An 18,615-nucleotide genomic window follows, 5' to 3' on the forward strand; every position below is an offset into this window, starting at 1 on the left:
ATGGTGGTTGCACAGGTAGAACTCAGGTGTTATTTGACAGTGCGGATGGAGCATAGGTGCGTACTTTCTCTCCACCTGAGCGGGAGGTTGACCTCCCCCTGCCTCCAGCCCTTCCTGCCCCCTTCCCCGAGTGCGTCCTGTCCCCACTTCTCCCCCAGGCCCTCCCTCTCAGTTGTTCCGCTGTGTGCAGGAGGTCCTTGGGAAGGAGGGGGTCACCTGCAGACGTGAGGTGCTGGGGGAATCTTGTCTGCCAGTGGGTGCTAAGCACCCGCTGATTTTTTTGGAGTTGGGGCCTATGGGTTAGAGTAACCATGATCAATAGTACTCCAGTTTTCCGGATCTTCTGTGAGGATGCGATGCGTTTCACAACGCATGCATTTACACTCTCGCTTTCCCCTTGGTTTTTATATTTGTTTATTTGGTGGTACCTCGGGAAAAAAGCAAAGTCTCTTTTTTTTTGCAAAAGCAGACGGAAGGTTTTTAAAAAGGTGATTTTAAAAAAATTGGTAAAAGGGAAATATTTTAATTCGTGGAATTTTTTTTAAAGCACTAAAAGGTTGCAAAGGCGACAGGGCCTGTCTTTATCCTGGAAGGAGACAATTCCTGAGCTAGTTTCTGCCTAGAAAGGAAAATGCGAGGCTTGAATTTTGCGCTGCTGGCGTTTCCCCAGGTAGTTCACCACGTTCCCAGCAGAGAACTACATTTCCCATAGTACACCGGCTTCATTGAACCTCAGAGAGGGTCCTGCACGTGGGACTACTTTTACCGAAGCAACTGAGTGCCTGTTTGGAAACCTGACTAGTTTCCTTGGCCTAACCCTTTCGCAGACAGTGAGGCCGATTCCTTCCCTCCGCGGCGACGTCTCCGCTCTGACCACTTCCCGCTTTATGACACCACTTTGGGGTTGGCGCTCGCAAGTGGGGGCATGGTGTCAGGCGCCTGCGTTAGGCACCTGGCTGGGGGGGGGGGTCCTGACGGAGCGGGGCTCACGGCGGGTTGGGGTTAGGCTGGAAGCTCTCGAGACTCGCGGCGGCGACACGACAGCGGCTGCCTGGGCCCGGGCGCGCGCGCGCGTGTGTGTGTGTGTGAGAGTGAGGGGCGGGGCGCCGCCGCCTCCCCCGCGGGCCGCAGGGAACATGAGCAGCAAAGAAGGTGACCGCGCGGTCGGGCTTGGCGGCGGCGGCGCCCGAGGTTCCCCCGTCCCCGGGATCACGACGTAGCTGCTGCCCCCGGGGGTGGGAAGGCCCCGGCGGGTCCCCTCCTTCCCGCGGGGCAAGCAGCCGCCTGCGCCCCCCTCTGCGCCCCGGCCCCTGAGGGTCCCGCCCCCGGGTTCGCGCTGGCGGGCGGCCCCGCTCACGTTCAGGGCCGTGAGTGTTTTGCAAAAGCCGGTTCCCGCTCAGCCCCTGCGGGCGTCTGGTTTCAGCGGAGCTGCACGGGCCTGGCCAGCCCACCGGGGCACGGCGCGGTGCGAGGGGCCGGAGCGCCTCACGCGAAAAAGAAGTGGCGAAGCCGCTTGTTAAAGGGAGGAAACCTTCAGAGGGCGCAAAGAAGCAACCCGGGCGTACAAACTCCTCCCCTGGCCTTTGCACTCACCTGCGCTGCGGCTGTGTAGACGCTTCCGCTTGGCTCGTCGCCTTTTGGGCTCTCTCATCCCCCAAGCTGAGCCTTCAGGGCTTGTCTGCCCACGCGCGTGGTACTGCTCTAAGGGCTTGTCAACACGGGCAGTTTACAGCCCTGCAACTTTCTCGCTCAGGGGTGTGAAAAAACTCCCCCCGAGCATAGCAAGTTCCAGCGCTGTAAAGTGCCAGTGTAGACAGTGGAGGAGCCTGCCCTGCTGGGAGGCGCTAGGCCCTTCATGGAGGTGGTTTGGTTGGTTTGTTTGGTTTTTTTTGACAGAGCTGGGAGAGCTCTCTTCCACCACTCTGCTGCGACCACACAAGCCACGTTAAAGCACTGCCACTGTAGACTAGCCCTGACTCTACTGGTAGAGTTATAACAGTACAGCTCCCCAGCTGTGGCCACAGTTATAAATGTGCTTATCCTGCTATAGCTTATGAAGGCACTAAACTATAGTGGTGCACCTGCATCTTGCCTAGGGGCTGTACCTGCATAATTATATCAGGGAAAAAATCTCATCCCCTAACTGTCATATTTATACCAATACAAAAATCTGTGTGTAGACCAGGCCTTAGAAGAGGGTGGTGTTTGTGCTGGTGACTTAACTTGTCATAGTGCAATGTGTCAGCATGCTTCCTTCCAGCTCTGTTTTGGGCCAGGTATCCATACAAAGCACTTCCATCACTTCCCTTCAACCGTGGAATGGAGTCAGGAGCTAAAAAACCTAAAATTCAATGAAATTTTTTTATAATATTCAGATTGCTGGTTTACTTTGTGTGCTAGGTACATTTAACCATCCCTTTTATGGGTTGCCTGTGGTGTTCTTGTAGCTGGTGGTGGGCGATGTATCTAACATTCAGAGTAGAGCACAGAACTTCAATCCCTGTGTGATGGGTTCGGTCACAGACCCCCTTGGGACTGTCACCTGATGTGCTGAAATTACCTCTGAGCCTGTTTTCCCTGCCAGCCTGGGATTTGCAGAACCCTGTCTTGTTGAGCCAGACATGCTAGCCTGCTGCAACACAGACTCAGGGTCTGGACCGCCCACCCCAGAACTGCAGGCTTTAAGTGCAAACTGCTTAGCAGGTTACCTGCCTCCGGCACCCAGCTCCCAAGGGGATCCAAACCCCAAATAAATCCATTTTACGCTATATAAAGCATATACAGGGTAAAATCATAAATTGTCTGTCCACTATAACACGGATAGAGAGATATGCACAGCTGTTCGCTCACCCAGCTTACTCCGGGTTTATTAATAAAAGCAATTTTATTAAGTATAAAAAAGTAGGATTTAAGTGGTTGCAAGTAATAACAGACAGAACAAAGTAAGTTACCAAGCAAAATAAAATAAAATGCACAAGTTTAAGCCTCATACATGAAGAAACTGATTACAGGTAATATCTCACGCTCAAAGATGTTCCAGTAAGCTTCTTTCACAGACTAGAGTCCTTCCAAGTCTGGGCCCAATCCTTTCCCCTGGTACAGTCCTTGTTAGTTCCAGCAGACATCTTAGGTGGTAAGCAGGGGCTTTCTCATGAATGGCAGCCTTTGTCCTGCTCCACCCCCTTTTATAGCTTTGGCACAATGCGAGAACCTTTTGTCTCTCTGGGCATAGGCGCTGACTCTGTGGGTGCTCGAGCACCTACGGGGAAAAATTGGTGGGTGCTCTGCACCCACCGGCAGCCAAGCTCCGCACCCCAACTCACCTCCCCCTCCTCCCCTGAGCGTGCTGTGTCCCCACTTCTCCCAGCGCTTGTGCGTAACAAGCTGTGGGAGGGAGGGGGGAGGAGCGGGAACACGGCATGCTCACGGGAGGAGGCGGGGAAGAGGCGGGGGTGGGGATTTAGGGAAGGAGTCCAATGGGGCAGGGAGGGGGCAAGTTGGGGTGGGGACTTTGGGGAAAGGGTTGGAATGGGGGCAGGAGGGGCGGGGCAGGGGTGGATTTGGGGTGGGGGAGCATGAGCACCCACCAGCGCCAGGAGAAGTTGGCGCCTATGTCTCTGGGTCCACACCCCTCCTTCTAAATGGAAAAGTACCAGATTTAAGATGGATTCCAGAATCAGGTGACATGATCACATGTCCTGTGAAACCCAGCCTCTATTCTTCCTGGGCTGGCCCACATGTACACAGGAAGGTTTGCAAGTAAACAGAGCCATTTTCAGTTCATTGATTCTGAAGCACCTTTAATGACTTCCACTTAATATGTTTACATCAGTAATACAAGTTTATATCTAATTCTCCTAACTCCAGACATAGAAATAATACATGCCAACAAATAGGATGGATACACTCAGTAGATTACAAGCTTTGTAATGATACCTTACAAGAGACGTTTTGCATAAAGCATATTCCAGTTACATCATATTCACATTCATAAGCATATTTTCATAAAGCATATGGAGTGCAACGTCACACCCCGCACTGTTGTAAAGGTCATATATGTGATCTTTTCAACTGTTAGAGGAAAAACAGACTCCTGAACTAATTGTCTGACAGGGTTATGAAGGAAATATTGATTTTTTCAATTTTGTTGTTTTGAAAATAACTATGTCCACATTCTGTTTTTGGTTTGGGATAATAAATAGTTAAACTGAAAATATTTGAAATCCTGTGTGTAACTTAAAATTGCTTTCTTTTTGAAAAATGAAAATTAACAAGACTAGACATGTATAAAGTTAAGCAGGTATATAAGTGTTTGTAGGATCTGGGCCTCAATCGTTTAAACATAAAAATGAAGATATCTTACAAAGCAAGGAGATAAGGAAAGGGAGGTACAAGTTAAAATGAAGATATGGCAATGTGTGTTGTGCAGTAAGTGAATCCTAAATTGTGCTTTGTCTAGCACGGATGGTGGGAAGACAAGAGGAGCACATAGTACAGAAGTGGAAGTTAGTAGTAAAACACAAGTTAGAAGAAATGGGTTTTGAGGAGAGATTTCAAAGAGAAGAGTGAGGACTTTGGTGTGTTGGAAGAGGTATGTGGGTTCAGCTCCAGAGAGCAGCCCAGGAGAAAACATCACACAAATGAGTGAGAGGGGAGACAAGGTTAAGAGTGACCAGAGCACAGGGAGCTGATATGGGAAGCAACAAGAGATGGAAATTAATACACTGAGCAATAATTGCCTTCTTAAATTGCTCCTTCTGTTCTCCAAAGACCAAAGTTTTCTGGCGAAAGAGGCACAGTGCGACAGTGGTAATAATTTTATAATGATATGGTTCCACTCATTCTGAAGGGTTTCAAAACACTTTACAAAAGCTATGGAATCAATCCCGCAAGCTGCACAGTCTCATCATATTTAGTGGGTTAAAGGTTTCCGGGATCAGGCCTTATATATGTGTGTGTGTATATCTAGATCTGTCTCTATCTCGCTATATAATATATATCTGTGTGTGCTTGCGCATGTGCGTGCCTAATTTTATTTCTCTATATATATGTAGAAGGAGAGAGAGAGAGATCTCTCCAACACCACTAAAAGTGATAGAGATCTTTTGGTGCCCCATCAGGCTTCCATTGAAATCAAGAGGAGGCATGCTATTGATTTCAATGGAAGCATAATGGAGCCCATAATGTTTACACAAAGCAACCAAGACTTCAGTTTTTATGTCCCGTACAGTATTCTTTATAGTAAACTGGATAGAGTTGAATTATATTTACCTTGGAAGGATGAGGAGTCCTGTGGCACCTTAAAACTAACAGATTTATTTGGGCATAAATTTTCATGGGTAAAAAACCCACTTCTTCAGATTAAAGTTTATGCCCAAATAAATCTGTTAGTCTTTAAACTGCCACCAGATTCCTCGTTGTTTTGTGGATACAGACTAACACGGCAACCCCTCTGATACTTGGAAGGATGGACATAAAATATTCAACCTTGGATATATTAAAAAACACTCCTGAAATGAATGGCATGACATCTGGTCAAGCAGTTATAAAACTGGTACTCAAAAATACTATTTAAATCTCTCATTTTTTTTCTTGTGTTCTATGTATAGGATCGGGTGGGTTCAGAAAACGAAAGCATGACAATTTCGCACATGGTCAAAGAAAAGATGAAAAAGACAATGTTAATTCGTCTTCATCTTTGATGGTGTCTTTTAAGTGTAAGTAAAAGTTAAAAGTCCAGATCATAACAATGTATACAATAAAAGTTAGTGGAAATAAAATATTTCATGATGGGGTAAACAGGGCTGTCAATAGACAAAATTAAAATCAGTGAGACTCTCTAAATTTGGGACTTGATCTCTCGCTTTCTAAGCCAGCAGAATTCTGTGGTAGAGATGATAGGGTCACTTTTTAGTTAGGAGAAGGGTGAGACACAGCACTCCTTGCTGATCAGTAAGGATATGATTCTATCATGGACCTCCGTGACTTCTGAGGCAGGGCCATAGCCTTGTCTGCGGGAACACTGCCGCCGGAGCGTTTGGCCAGCCCCAGAGCAGCGGCCCCCAGAACAACTCTTCCCCCCCGCCCCCCAGAAGTTGCAGACTTCTGTGAATTTTTGTTTATTGCCTATGACCTGTCCCTGACTTTTACTAAAAATACCATGACAGAATCTTAATCTTACTGATCACCTTTGAAAGGAGAGCTTTGCTGCTCACAGCAGACAGTTGTAATTATTTGAGACTAGGGCTTGTTTACACGCAGAAATTTTTTAACCTGTTTAGTTGTTAAACTGGTGCAAACCCATGTGTAGACATTTATTTTGGTTTGAGAGTCTTATTTTGGTTTAGCCTTAAATCTGTTCCTAATTTAAACTAAATCAAAATAAGCTTGGTTTAAACCAAAATAAGTATTTCCACAGGGCTTTGCTCTAGTTCAACTGCTTCTTTTTTTTTTTTAAATCACGTTAAATGCACCTTTCTTATGTCGACAAGCCTTAGTACACTTGCAAGGTGGGTTTTGTAGAGGAAACTGGCTTGATTAAAGCACACTGATGTGATCCAGATCCCTGGTTTAATATCTCAACAAGGTTCCTCCACTTTTCTTTTAAGGGGTGAGCACTGTGAAGAGGGAAGAATCAGAGGATAATTGTGTGGGGAGGGGAGTCATTGCAACATAAAAAAAAAACAGGAAACAGAAATATGTGTGTGTGTAAATAAAGCAATGGAAAATAAATTATCTGATCAGAAAGTTATACCCGTGTCTTGGCGTGATCTAAAATTATCTATTGATAAAAGACTAATATAACTAAGGTCAATAAGATTTTGTAAAGTGAAGACTTCATTATTGGGAGCACATAGCTGCTATTAGAGACGGTTTCTATGATTTCTTTAGAATTCTGATTGTCAGTAATTGATATTGTTGTTTTTCCAAAACTAGATATTTTGTATGTATGTCAACAAATAAAAATAAACTTTATGGTGCAGCTGTAGCATGATTATTAATGGTATCCTGTGTTATATTATATGAAAATTAGTGATTAGAATTCTTTAAAAATAATTCATGTGAACTTAAACTTTGTATTTTCTGTTAATGTTTGTGCACTGTTAATTCTCTGATACTAAGGACCTCTAGTTTTTCATGCTTTATACCTTTCCCTTCCCTGAGGCCCCTATAATACCATTATGCAGGTATGAATCTACAAATAAGGCTGTGGTGAGATTTGCATTTAAAGCAGAGCTACAATTCAATTTCACACTTTAATAATTGACTATAGGTCTTGTCTAGTCTGGGAAAATGCATCCTGTTAGGAAATGTGTTGATTAACATTTTGTAACTAGCCGTGTTAAACATGATTTTTCTTTTAGTGCGAACAAAGACAGTTGTGTTGAGAAACATGCTAACTGGTCGAACCACAAAGTTGCATGTATGTTTACACTGCAGCTGGGAGTGTGCTTCCCAGCACGAGTAGAGACACGTGCTCTTGCTCTACTCAAGCTAGCATGTTAAAAATTGCTGGGGGTGGCATAGGTGGCAGCTCAGACTGGCTGCCTGAGTATAAACCCTTCCAGAACCCCACCCCGTATGTACTCAGGTGGCTAGCCTGAGCTGCTGACCATGCTACCACTGGCTACACTGCTATTTTTAGCACACTAACTTGAACAGAACTAGCATATCTGTCTTCTGCTGGGAGGCATACTCCCAGCTGGAGTGCAGATGTACCCTTAATTAACTTGTCTTCTGGAGTGCAGATGTACCCTTAATTAACTTGTCAGTATAGACAAAAGCCGTCCTCTCCAAATTTGGCGCAATAATATTCAGAGAACAATTGCATTTTCTGTGTAATCTTTTTAGTAAAATATTTACTAATCCTTGTAGGGGGAACATTTAAAAACTCTCCGTTTTTTGAAAAGATGCCCTGTTATCAGATTTCTTGGAATTGATTAACTTTGCCCTCTTGTTGTCCATTGTATTTAATAAACATTAATCCCAATGCTGACCCTACACTATCTAACGTCTCTCCAGTCTGAAAAATAGCTGTTCATCATGAATTTGTTACATTGAAAGAGGCACACATATTAGTATGTTTGACACCCTCTGCGGGATTGAATGTATGTGTGTGGCTGCAAACTAGAGAAGTAAGAGCCCTAGTACAAATGAATTGAGGAGAAATGTCAGAAAAAAGGGAGGAAGTAGAAGGTAAGGAAGAATAAACAACAAAAGAAAGAAACTGAGAACTGTAAAATGTTTCTCTACCACAGTCAAAACGTTCTGAATGTTTCACAGGTAACAGTTAATCCTTTAGGAATTGTCATTATTTCTAAACAAACTGTTCACATAGACTCATAATACAGACATAACATGTATTCCTGATGTGTCTACCCTCCAAAGAGTGAGTGTGGTGGGAGGAGGTGTTGAGACATGAGTAGAAACAGAGATTAACTAGTACAAACCCATTATAAGGGTGCAGCAGCTAATTAGTCATATCATTTATGATGAAGCTAAACTAAACAAGGTCCTTCTCCTCCATTGTGGCAGCAGGATCAGGCCATAAATTTGTATATTAGGAATAAAAATGACTTTACTGCTTTAAAAATTTATTATTTATTGTATTTTCCCTGCTGTAACATATAGTAAAGCGTTGTAATGGTGTGACCTTTTGTTTTAGATTTTTTATATACAAATGTGAAATAATGGAAGATTAAATGGTTCTGTTACACAAATAGTGTAGTAATAGAATACTTTAATGTTATTGTACTGGACGACACATGAGAATTGTTTTTGTGATCATCTGCATTCTGTTCTTAGCATTTCAACTGGAGCTTGACACAAGACATGATAAATATGAGAGGCTTGTGAAACTTAGTCGTGATATAACTATTGAAAGTAAAAGGACAATATTCCTACTTCACAGGATTACTAGGTGAGTCACAACATTAATTCCCATTTCCATGCTGACCCAGAAACTTACTATTGCCTTGCAGAGTTTTCTGTATCTATGAGTAACAGATGCAATATTCTGTTGAGCTGGACATCAAGGAAGATAAACATAGGCTCAGTTCATTTCCCACAAGCTGTGTTGTTTTATTTCCTCTAAAAGGATATGTAAGCCAGTGGGCACATGCACCGGTCAGGAAATTAAAAGTAAGGACCAGCCTCTAGCTCATGTCAAGTCCACTTCCTTAGAGATGGCTTTATTAACATAAAGAATATTCCAAAACAGGGCCAGGGTAACACGGAACACTTGGTAACAGCCAACAGAGACCTTTCCAGCAAGCTGGGAGAGGAAAGAACGCATCGTTCTAGGTAGCCTCCTTTGAAATAGCTTCCCCGTTTCTTTTATAGCCCCACCCCAGATCACCCATGTGATGACCAGGGAACCTGGGTTCTACTTGTAACCCCATACATGCTGGAACTTAAGGAGTGTCTGTATACATAGTTGTAGGATGCCTTACATTTTGTGCCCTGATCATTGGAAGCAGTAGGTGCTGTGGGAGAATAATGGAAAAAGTTGAGGCTTGCCACAGCCTATTGTATAAAAGATTTATCTGGAGAATTACATATGTAATTTCAGACATTGGGCTTTGTCTGTACTCGTCTTTTTTTCCCTAAAATTTCCCACTGTTGTTATCACCTGTGCAGCTCCACAGTGGTGGTAATGGTGTGAGCGCTGTTGTACGTAAGGTGCTGGCAGCTGCCATTTTTTTAACCTTGATGCTGTCCAGACTTGTTTTGAGCAGAGGTGGTTATCATTCTAGTGGCCACTAGAGCCTTTGCTGCACTAGCTCTGTCTCTGTTGCTGCACAAAGAATAGCAGCGCTGGAATTTTCAGGGGGAAGAAGGCTTGTGTGTAGACTCAGCACAGGTACTTAAATGTTCAATCCTTCCTTTTGTCCTTGTAAGCTTTTAGATTCCTTTGCATGGAATCCTGTTTTCTAGTAGTGTACTAATGGTGGTTTGCTGTACTGTGTCTGTACTTTCCTTCCCCTCTCTGTCTTAACTATTCAGTACAGAGCACAGTTTCAGAATTCTAGCCATCTTTAAACATTTGTTCATAACCAAACTACAGTAAAAGGTTTTTTTTATCTGTCATGTTGGGGAATGGGGGGTACCGGTAAGTGAAAAATTCTGGTTAACTAAGAGGGAGGGAGTTTGGGTGTGGGAGGAGGCTCGGGGCAGGTGACTGGGGCACGAGAAGGGTTTTGGGGTGCTGGATCTGGGGGGTGCTCACCTTGGGCGGCTCCTTGCAAGTGGCGACCTGTCCCTGCTGTTCCTAGGCGGAAGTGTGATTGCCCAGGCCCCGCCCCAGGCCCTGGCTCCGCAGTTCCCATTGGCTGGGAACCGTGTCCATTGGGAGCTCCGGGGTCTCTGCGCACTGCCTCTGCCTAAAACAGCAGGGACAGGTCACAGCTTGTGGGGAGCTGCCCGAGGTGAACACCCCCCAGATCCAGCACCCCAAAACCCCTCTCGTGCCCCTGCCCCAAACCCCCCTCCTGCACCCAAACTCCCTCCCTGAGCCGACACCCCAACCATCAGCCCTGCAAGCTCCCCGCACTCTGAATCCCTCATGGCCATTCCTCCGCCTAGGAGCAGCAGGGACATGTCACCGCTTCTGGGGAGCCAGGTAGGGAGCCTGCTGGCCCTGCACAAACCGGACTTTCTGTGAAGATTAAAAATGCCGATTTATAGCACTTTCTGCTTGGTACAGGGCTGGATAACACCGCTTTTACTGTATCAGCTAAATCTACAAAATAGTAATTTAAAAAGAGATGTAAACCTATAATAATGTGTACATTGTTGGGGCTTTTAAAGTACACTAGATGAACTGTCCTTTAAATGCTGTATATAAAATCTAATGTAATGATAGTTGTGGATAAGATACTGTAGAGGTTTCCTTAGTAGCATATTTCATAAATACTGACTAAAAACATACATAAAGTAGATCCTTGTGCTATATTAATCTAATGTATTGCAAAATGCGGTGGGTTTTGTGTATGGAGAGAGGTCTTCCTCAGATTTTTCTGGCTTTTCTGCAGATTTATTTTGAGCCTTGTCATGAGTTTCCTCGTTACTTCTTCTTTAGTCATAGTTAAAGCTACAGCCTGAAATAAGCAGCACGCTATTCAGACTGGGTTTGAATGGTTGATTATCTTAAGGGCAATTATTTAGAATCCACAATGGAGTTCAAAGGCACCTACTTACACTGGATCAGAAAGATTCATTTTAAATTTGGCTCATTCCAAAATAATACTTAACTTTGACCGCACTAATTAATCATATGGTGGTTAGTGGAAGATAAAGTATGTATTTTTAACTCTTTGCTGATGTTCTAACAGCTGTCACTTTCTAATTTTATCTGTATTCTGTGTTTGCAGTGACCCCAATGGGGAGGAAATACTAAATGAATCTGAGGCCAAATTAGAAGCTGTCAGACAGAAAATTAAGCAAGTAGCACAAGAACTGATAGGAGAAGACATGTATCAGTTCCACAGAGCTATCTCTCCAGGTAGGTCTACATTCAAATAGGATGGGCGCACACATCAGGGCAAATTCAGTTTAGGTGCAGCTCCATTACTTCAGCAGTAAGTCATTTGCTTACACAAGGGCTGAATTTGGCTCACCCTTTGCAGTTTAAAACACAGATTGTGATTTTCCTCCTTTTGAAGATTAAAAAACATGCTTTTGGTTATATTTCATAACACTCAAATATGCAAACATGTTGTATAGATATGAATATCAAGCACAAACTCTGTACTGTGCGCAACCATTCAAACTCCCTTCCCCCCCCAATCCATTTCAACATCTCTGTGTAAATGGCAGCCTTTTTATAAACAGTTTCAAAGGTCATCTTAACATTTCAGCTACACTGATGGATGCAATATGTTGAGTTTCCCCACAGTTTTTTTATATCCTTCTCTCACACGCAAAACAACTGTATTTAGGCAGTCTGTGTGGCAGTAGTGATCAACAGAAACTCTTGGGCTGTAAACATCACTTGGTCTTTAGTAGATGCATCAGTACTGTTCCACTTTTGGGTCTCCAGTCAGTGCACTCAATCTCTTTCTTTTCTGTTGTCCGGAGTGTCTGGCTCCTCCCTAGACTCGATTTCCCAAATATGTGTACCTTTTCTCAAGTGCTGTGCAGTCCCGGGACCAATATGAAAGCACCTCACCACCAATCCAGCCATCTTGCATTTTTCCAACTGCATTTGGAACTTTTGGAATTCAGTGTCCTGCTGGTCTTCGAAAGAGGACATATTTCGAAAGAGGACACACAAGAGTCTTACCTCAAAGACTTTTTTTTAAAAAAAACACCAAATAAACAAAGAAACAAAACCCTATTCCTGCTGTTTCAGCCAGTCTAAGGTTTAGCAAAAAACTGTGGGAACCCCCCGCCCCTTTTTTCATGTGGGTGCTTGTATTGGTATTCTTTCTTGAAAGTGTTTTTTCTGAGTACCTAAGTTCCAGTTTGATTGTCTAAAAAAGCGGTTCTCAAACTTCAGCAACCCGAGGACTCCCATTTTGATTTAAAATTTTTTGGGGACCCCCGAGCCCGCCCTGCTCAGCCCCAGGCCCCAGCTCCATTCCACCTCTTCCCCAAAGGCACCACCCCACCTCTTCCTGTGCCCCACTCACTCCATCCCCATCTTTTTCCGTCACTCACTCTCCCTCACCTTCACTCACTTTCACCAGGCTGGGGCAGGGGTTGGGGTATAGGAGGGGGTGCAGGCTCTGGGAGGGAGTTTGGGTGCGGGAGGGGCTGAGGGGTGCAGGCTCTGGGAGGGGGTTGCAGTGTCGGAAGGGGTGAGGGGTGTGGACTCCGGCTGGGCAGCACTTACCTCAGGCGACTCCCAAAAGCAACCAGCACATCTTTCTGGCAGTGGCTCCCAGGTGTGGCAGGGAGTGGGTCTCCGCGCGCTGCCCCTGCCCGCAGGCACTGCCCCCACAGCTCCCATTGGCCGCAGTTCCCAGCCAATGGGAGCTGTAGAGTTGGTGCTTGGGGGGAGGGGAGTGGGATGCGGCGCACGGAGACCCCCTGCCCTCCCCGTGGCCGCAGGGATGTGCCAGCTGCTTCCGGGAGCAGTGCAGAGGCAGGGCAGGCAGGGAGCCTGATAAGCCGGAGTTGATCAACAGGGCCCACAGACACCTTGGAGTACGCTCGGTGACCCACAGGGGTCCGGGAACCCCAGCTTGAGAAATGCTAGTCTAAATCTATAATTGGGTATTCTAATTTAGGGACTGGGTATCTACGTTTGCAAATTAGGCTCAGATTCTGCACTTGGGGGTTACATTGTGTTCTTTACTAAATCTGTTGGGGATCATTGCACAAGTTAGAGTTCCCAACTACACCATTTTATATAACATGGGTAAACATGTTAATTGTAACCTTGCCCAGCATCACACTCAGCCTGCCCTGATGTTTCTCCATTTTCTAGGGCTAAGAAAGCATTTCTCATTGTCATTAACACTTCCAGATATGTGCATTTGCAGAAATAACAGGCAGAAGTAGTAGAGAAAGAAGGAGGAATTTGCTGAGATTTATTTAAAATAAAAAAAATCTGAGAGACTTTAACTACCAGTGTATCTGCACAACCTGAATGTTACCTAACATCAGCTGCAATGCCTACTTTATTGCATCTCACAAGAAAAATCAGCCATTATACTCCAGGCCTCCTGCTTGCCAAGCTTTATTTAAAGAAAATCTTGAGTAATTAATCAGTATGTCGGGGTTCCAGTTGTCATTCCTTACTCAGGCAAAACTCACCTTGACATCAATGAGAATTTTGTTTGAGTAAAGAGTGTTAAAAAAGTGCCCCTGAATGACTATAGTAGTTAGCAAACAAAAATCTTTAAAGTTATGGTTGTTATATTATTCCCCCAAGTTACAAAACTATAAGGGATGTAACTTGCTGCATCCAAGTCAAGGCTGTGAATGCATACTTATTCATGAATTTACAGCTCATTTGTCAGTGTAATTCCAAACTATGGTTATACTTAAAATTCATTCTTAACTTGGACCATCTGCACTGTAACATCCATACATCAGCACTACACCATATTGCAGTCCTTCATTGATTCATGGCTATCAGTGTTTCTTTACCAGTTATATATTTCTTTTAGTCCAATTAAAAGGTGAACGTGACTTTTAGTAGAAACTACGCATTGTGTATGTTTGTGTATCTTAATGCCTCTTGTAGTTTAGCGTCCTATGGAGCCAATGAAGATTAATTAGTGTTAAGAAAGTTTATAAATTGCTTTGTAGTGTTGCAGAGTAAATGCTCAAAGAAATTGTGAACAGTGTGAGTTGAGTGTATTGCGAATATTTTGTTTTTATTTGAAATCTTTATTTGGATATGTAAGTTGTCTTTTGAGTTAAGGTAGTGCTTATAACATCAGTGAATCCTTCAATGCAGTTGTCAGGTGGTTATAACCTGGTATTAAGTATGAACAGAACAGTTTGAGGCCTGATGGAAACACACAAACTTTGCCAGTAGAACCTATGAAATTCATAGATCCCCTTTTGGTTCATATTCCAAGCCTTGGATGCTGCAAGTTACATCTCTTAGAGATAGTTTTGTAGTGTTCACAGCGTTTAAAGGCTCTGCTCCATATTGCTGTCAGATCATATAAATTTCCAGGAGCATTCTAGGTGTAAAAGGACTGAGAAATTTCATTCAGTTCAGAATACTGGAGACCCCACAGCAGAGGCTCAGAAAGCAAGTGAGAAAACCTGACATGCTCTGGGGGCAGGGGGAGAAGTGAATTGGTGTAGTTCATTTTAAAGAGATGACATTGCCAACTTGAAAAATCCCATTTTTGTGTGAAATATCTGTAAACTTGCTATAATTACAAGTAGCATCTAAGGTCACTGTAAGTGAAAGACAGGAATGAAAGTGGCTATTAACTATTGTGCTTTAAAAATTGTCACCTCAGTGACAGCACCCATGATAGTGTAATATGAAGATGTAATGGCAGAGGGCCAAGTGTTCTGGGTATATCAAAGGAGTTCTGGGCTATCCCTCTTCACCCTGAGTGTTGGTATAAATTTGTGTTCACGTTCCAGGGAGAACAGTTTACCTGTACCAGGGTCCCTGAATTGTAACATAATGCCACAGTATTTTTCATGTGCATGTGACCAAAGTCTTGGACAAGGTACAGTGGAATGGAAATGTCACTGAATATGCAGGTGACATATTAATACATACGCAGAACTTTAAACACCACCTAGTCTTGGATGAGGTGTTGATGATATCAGGTGGGGCTAAAGATTAATGAAAGAAATGCCCAACTAGTACAGGATTCTGTAAACTTGTTAAGTATCACTTTTGATGCCCGGGGTATAAACCCAGTGGAGACGGTGAAGCTGCCTTTACCAACTGATGTTACCCGTCTAAGATCCTTTCTGGGGCTGACAGGGTTTTGTAGGGAACTTATTCTACAATATACAGAAAAGGCAGCCCCCTTGTACAAATTGCTCAAGAAAAATGAGGCATGCAATTGGACTCCAGCTCATACCAAAGCAACTTAAGGAACTCAACTTAAGGAAGCTTAGCGCAGGCTCCAAATCTGGCTAACCAGACCCAGAAAAACCTTTCATGTTAGAAGTTAGTGCTACAGAAACAGCTTGGGAGTGATTGTAATGCAGGAAAGCATGGGAACAGACAAACCAGTAACCTGTGCCTCCCAAATATTGGATGAGACTGAAGTAAAACTTTTGCCTTGCAAAATACAGGTATTGGCAGCATATTGGGCTATAATTCATTTTAGCTACTTGACAGGATATAACATTGTCGTTCTTTGAACCCCTCATACTTCTAAAAGATATTTGCTGTCAGATAAAATTGAGGACAGCTGTGCATGGCTCGCTAAGTGAACTTTATTGTTAGTGGATAGGGATATTAAGGTAGAAGCTAGTGATGGATCATCAGCTGTGGCATACGGTCTGATGTATGAAGGAGAAACACCCAAGTGTCCCTTCCTGAAGAATGTGGATGGGATCTTGTCTGTTTAGAAGGAGGTATATGAGAGAATGAGAGCCAAAATCAAGAATCAGGACAGATGTGGTTTGTTGATGGATCCTCTTATTTTGTAAAGGGGAAACCTAAAATGGGATTTGCCTTAAGAGACCCAAAGTCAGAAAGCAAAATTCAATATGCTGTATGTGGTACTCAGTTTACATGATATGTAGAGTTAGTAACTATTGCTTTAGGATTGGAAGAAATCCCAGTTATTCAGAAAGCCATTTTATTCACACTCAGATTGGGTCTGTCAAGCCCTGGTAACCTAGCTTCATCGCTGGGAGACCCAGGACATGACCTCCACCAATGGGAAACCTCTAAAACATAACCTCATTATTGCAGTATATCATCCACTTAGCCAAGCAAAGGAAAAACAACCAAAGATAATCAAGGTAAGAGCTCACAAGAAAGGTAGTGGAAAAGCTTATTGGAATAGCACAGCTAACCAATTAGCTAAGTAGGCAGCATGGAGAAACAGTTTTGGGGGGGAAACCTAAAGAGGAGGGCCAGGTACAGGCAGTGGTTAACCCCAAAGTGGAGCTCACAGATCATGGCCTGGTATAGTTACAAGAAACCCGTGAGAAAGTAAAACAGATTAAAGAGGCTATCTTGAAGGTAGGAAAGTTTAATAAAATGGAAGTGGAAGTGACTAAAGAAGTCTTAATCTTGATGAAAACTGGAGAAAATTGGGAATGGGTAATACCTGAATTAGATAGGATTGATCTTATGGTACTGGTTCACGATAAGGGAGGACATTAGGGAATCAATAAAACGAAGGAACAACTTAGGTGAGATGGTGGTTAAATCAAGGCTGGAATGTAGAGCAGTATGTTAACAGCTGTTTTCCTTGTGCAGCAGTGAATGCAGATAGAAGGGTAAAGAAGGGACCTTGGGGTCATCTGTGTGTCCAGGTTCTAGAATACAGTTTGATTACATTTAACAACTGCTCCGAATAGTGAAAGAGAATAAGCATCTGCTAGTAATTGTAGATTCTTTCACAAAATGGGTGAAAGCTATACCCCCCAGAAATAATTCTGCCAACACTACTGTCCAAATCCTTACTGAACAAGCGTTCTCAAGGTGTGGTGTTCCTGAACGGGTAGATTCAGGTCAGGGAATTAATTTCACTGGTAGCATGATGAAAAATGCCATGAAAATCTGTGGAATTGACCAAAGATTTAATCTCTCTTATCATCCCCATGTAAGTAAGCAGGTAGAAAGGATGAATAGAACTATTAAGGAAGCTCTGAAAAAGAGGGTAAAGAAATCAGGAAAAGAATAGGACTAAAACTCCCAATTATCTTAAAGGCCATCAGGGCCACCACCTGCGATTCGTATGGACTCTTACCCGATGACATGATTACAGGATGGGCAATGAGACTGCCAAAAATCTGGTTTAGTCCAGTCCCTTATGAGCTTCAGCCCCTGGTTCTAACAGATAAGTGGGTTGCAAATCTAGCAAAGACCATAGTGTCAGTTCATCAAACTGTAGCATTCAATATGGGGGATACTCAGAAGAGAATGGATAAATATTTTATTAGAACTCAGCAGACAATGGAGTAGTAAGTAGAAGATTCAGTAGCAGTAAAAAGAATTGGACGGAGGAGATCATTCTCTTACTGTAGGCTGGGAAGGGCCATATCACATCGTAAAGCTAGTCCAACAGTTTATCGAGTATATCTGGGTAGGGATTAAGAATTCTGAACAGTGGTTCCACAGTAGTTTATTTAAAACATTTGCAGGGAAATAACTATCTTATTTTTTAGAAAGGCAAGTGATTTTAGTATCTTTAGCTGAGGTGTGATTCTTACCCTGACGTGGAACATCCCAAGCTTTTGGACCAAGAACCCAAACCTATTGGCTTGGATGTGGAGACAAACTGCAGTGGTAGGAGATGGAAGCAGAATGTCAGTCCAGTCCCAGCTAGCTTTCCCAAAGGGCCAAAACATTAGTTTTGGATGTTGGGTGTCTTTGAGAAATGCAAGGAATGGAGCTTTAGTAGAAGAACATGAACATTGGTTTGGGTGGTTGTGGAATAGGACCATCGTGAGTGCTTCTGAAAGTCTTCCATAATGCCACCTAGTGGATGGGCAGCTGCCCGGAAAGGGTGATTGAACTTCAGAGTAGGTGAAGATAGAGCAGGAAATTATACATGTTGTTGTTTTTTTACAGGTAGGAAAATAGCCTATTGTGGAGGACCTGTTGTTATACTGATACTTAAAGTTCCAAGGGTTACCACTCCGAGCACCGTAATCACTGTGGTTCCAAGTAATGGTGAGGAGCAGGTGCTGAGAGGACGGTGTAATAAGATAATAGAAGCATAACCTCTACACAGTTTAAAGCCAATGGCCAGCAAACTGTACTAATCAACCTTCAATGGTAAATCTATACATGGAAAATTCCCCAGTGGAAATTGACTATCATGTATACATATTCAGATTGTTCCCAATTTATAGCCACTCAGCAAGATCTGTTCCAGGATGGTCAAATCAAATCCTGGGATGAGTAGAATGACATGATCCACACAGAAGGGCTAGACATGTAGGCACAGTTTTAGGAGGAATAGGCACAGGAGTAGATGTATTGAATATTACATTACA

The 18,615-nt window shown here is 43.5% G+C and overlaps 1 protein-coding gene across 1 annotated transcript in view; it reads left to right on the forward strand.

The window, feature by feature from the left end:
- The first annotated feature begins 949 nt into the window (after positions 1-949).
- Positions 950-18,615, forward strand: part of TSNAX (translin associated factor X) — a 44,188-nt gene continuing 26,522 nt past the window's right edge. The window contains exons 1-4 of the mRNA XM_073338082.1: positions 950-1,152; positions 5,610-5,717; positions 8,806-8,920; positions 11,373-11,503. Coding sequence (XP_073194183.1) covers positions 1,137-1,152; positions 5,610-5,717; positions 8,806-8,920; positions 11,373-11,503 — 370 coding nt within the window. The 5' untranslated portion in view covers positions 950-1,136. The remainder of the gene's footprint in view (positions 1,153-5,609; positions 5,718-8,805; positions 8,921-11,372; positions 11,504-18,615) is intronic.

The sequence above is a fragment of the Lepidochelys kempii genome, chromosome 3, assembly GCF_965140265.1.
Source record: "Lepidochelys kempii isolate rLepKem1 chromosome 3, rLepKem1.hap2, whole genome shotgun sequence".
NCBI lineage: Eukaryota > Metazoa > Chordata > Testudines > Cheloniidae > Lepidochelys > Lepidochelys kempii.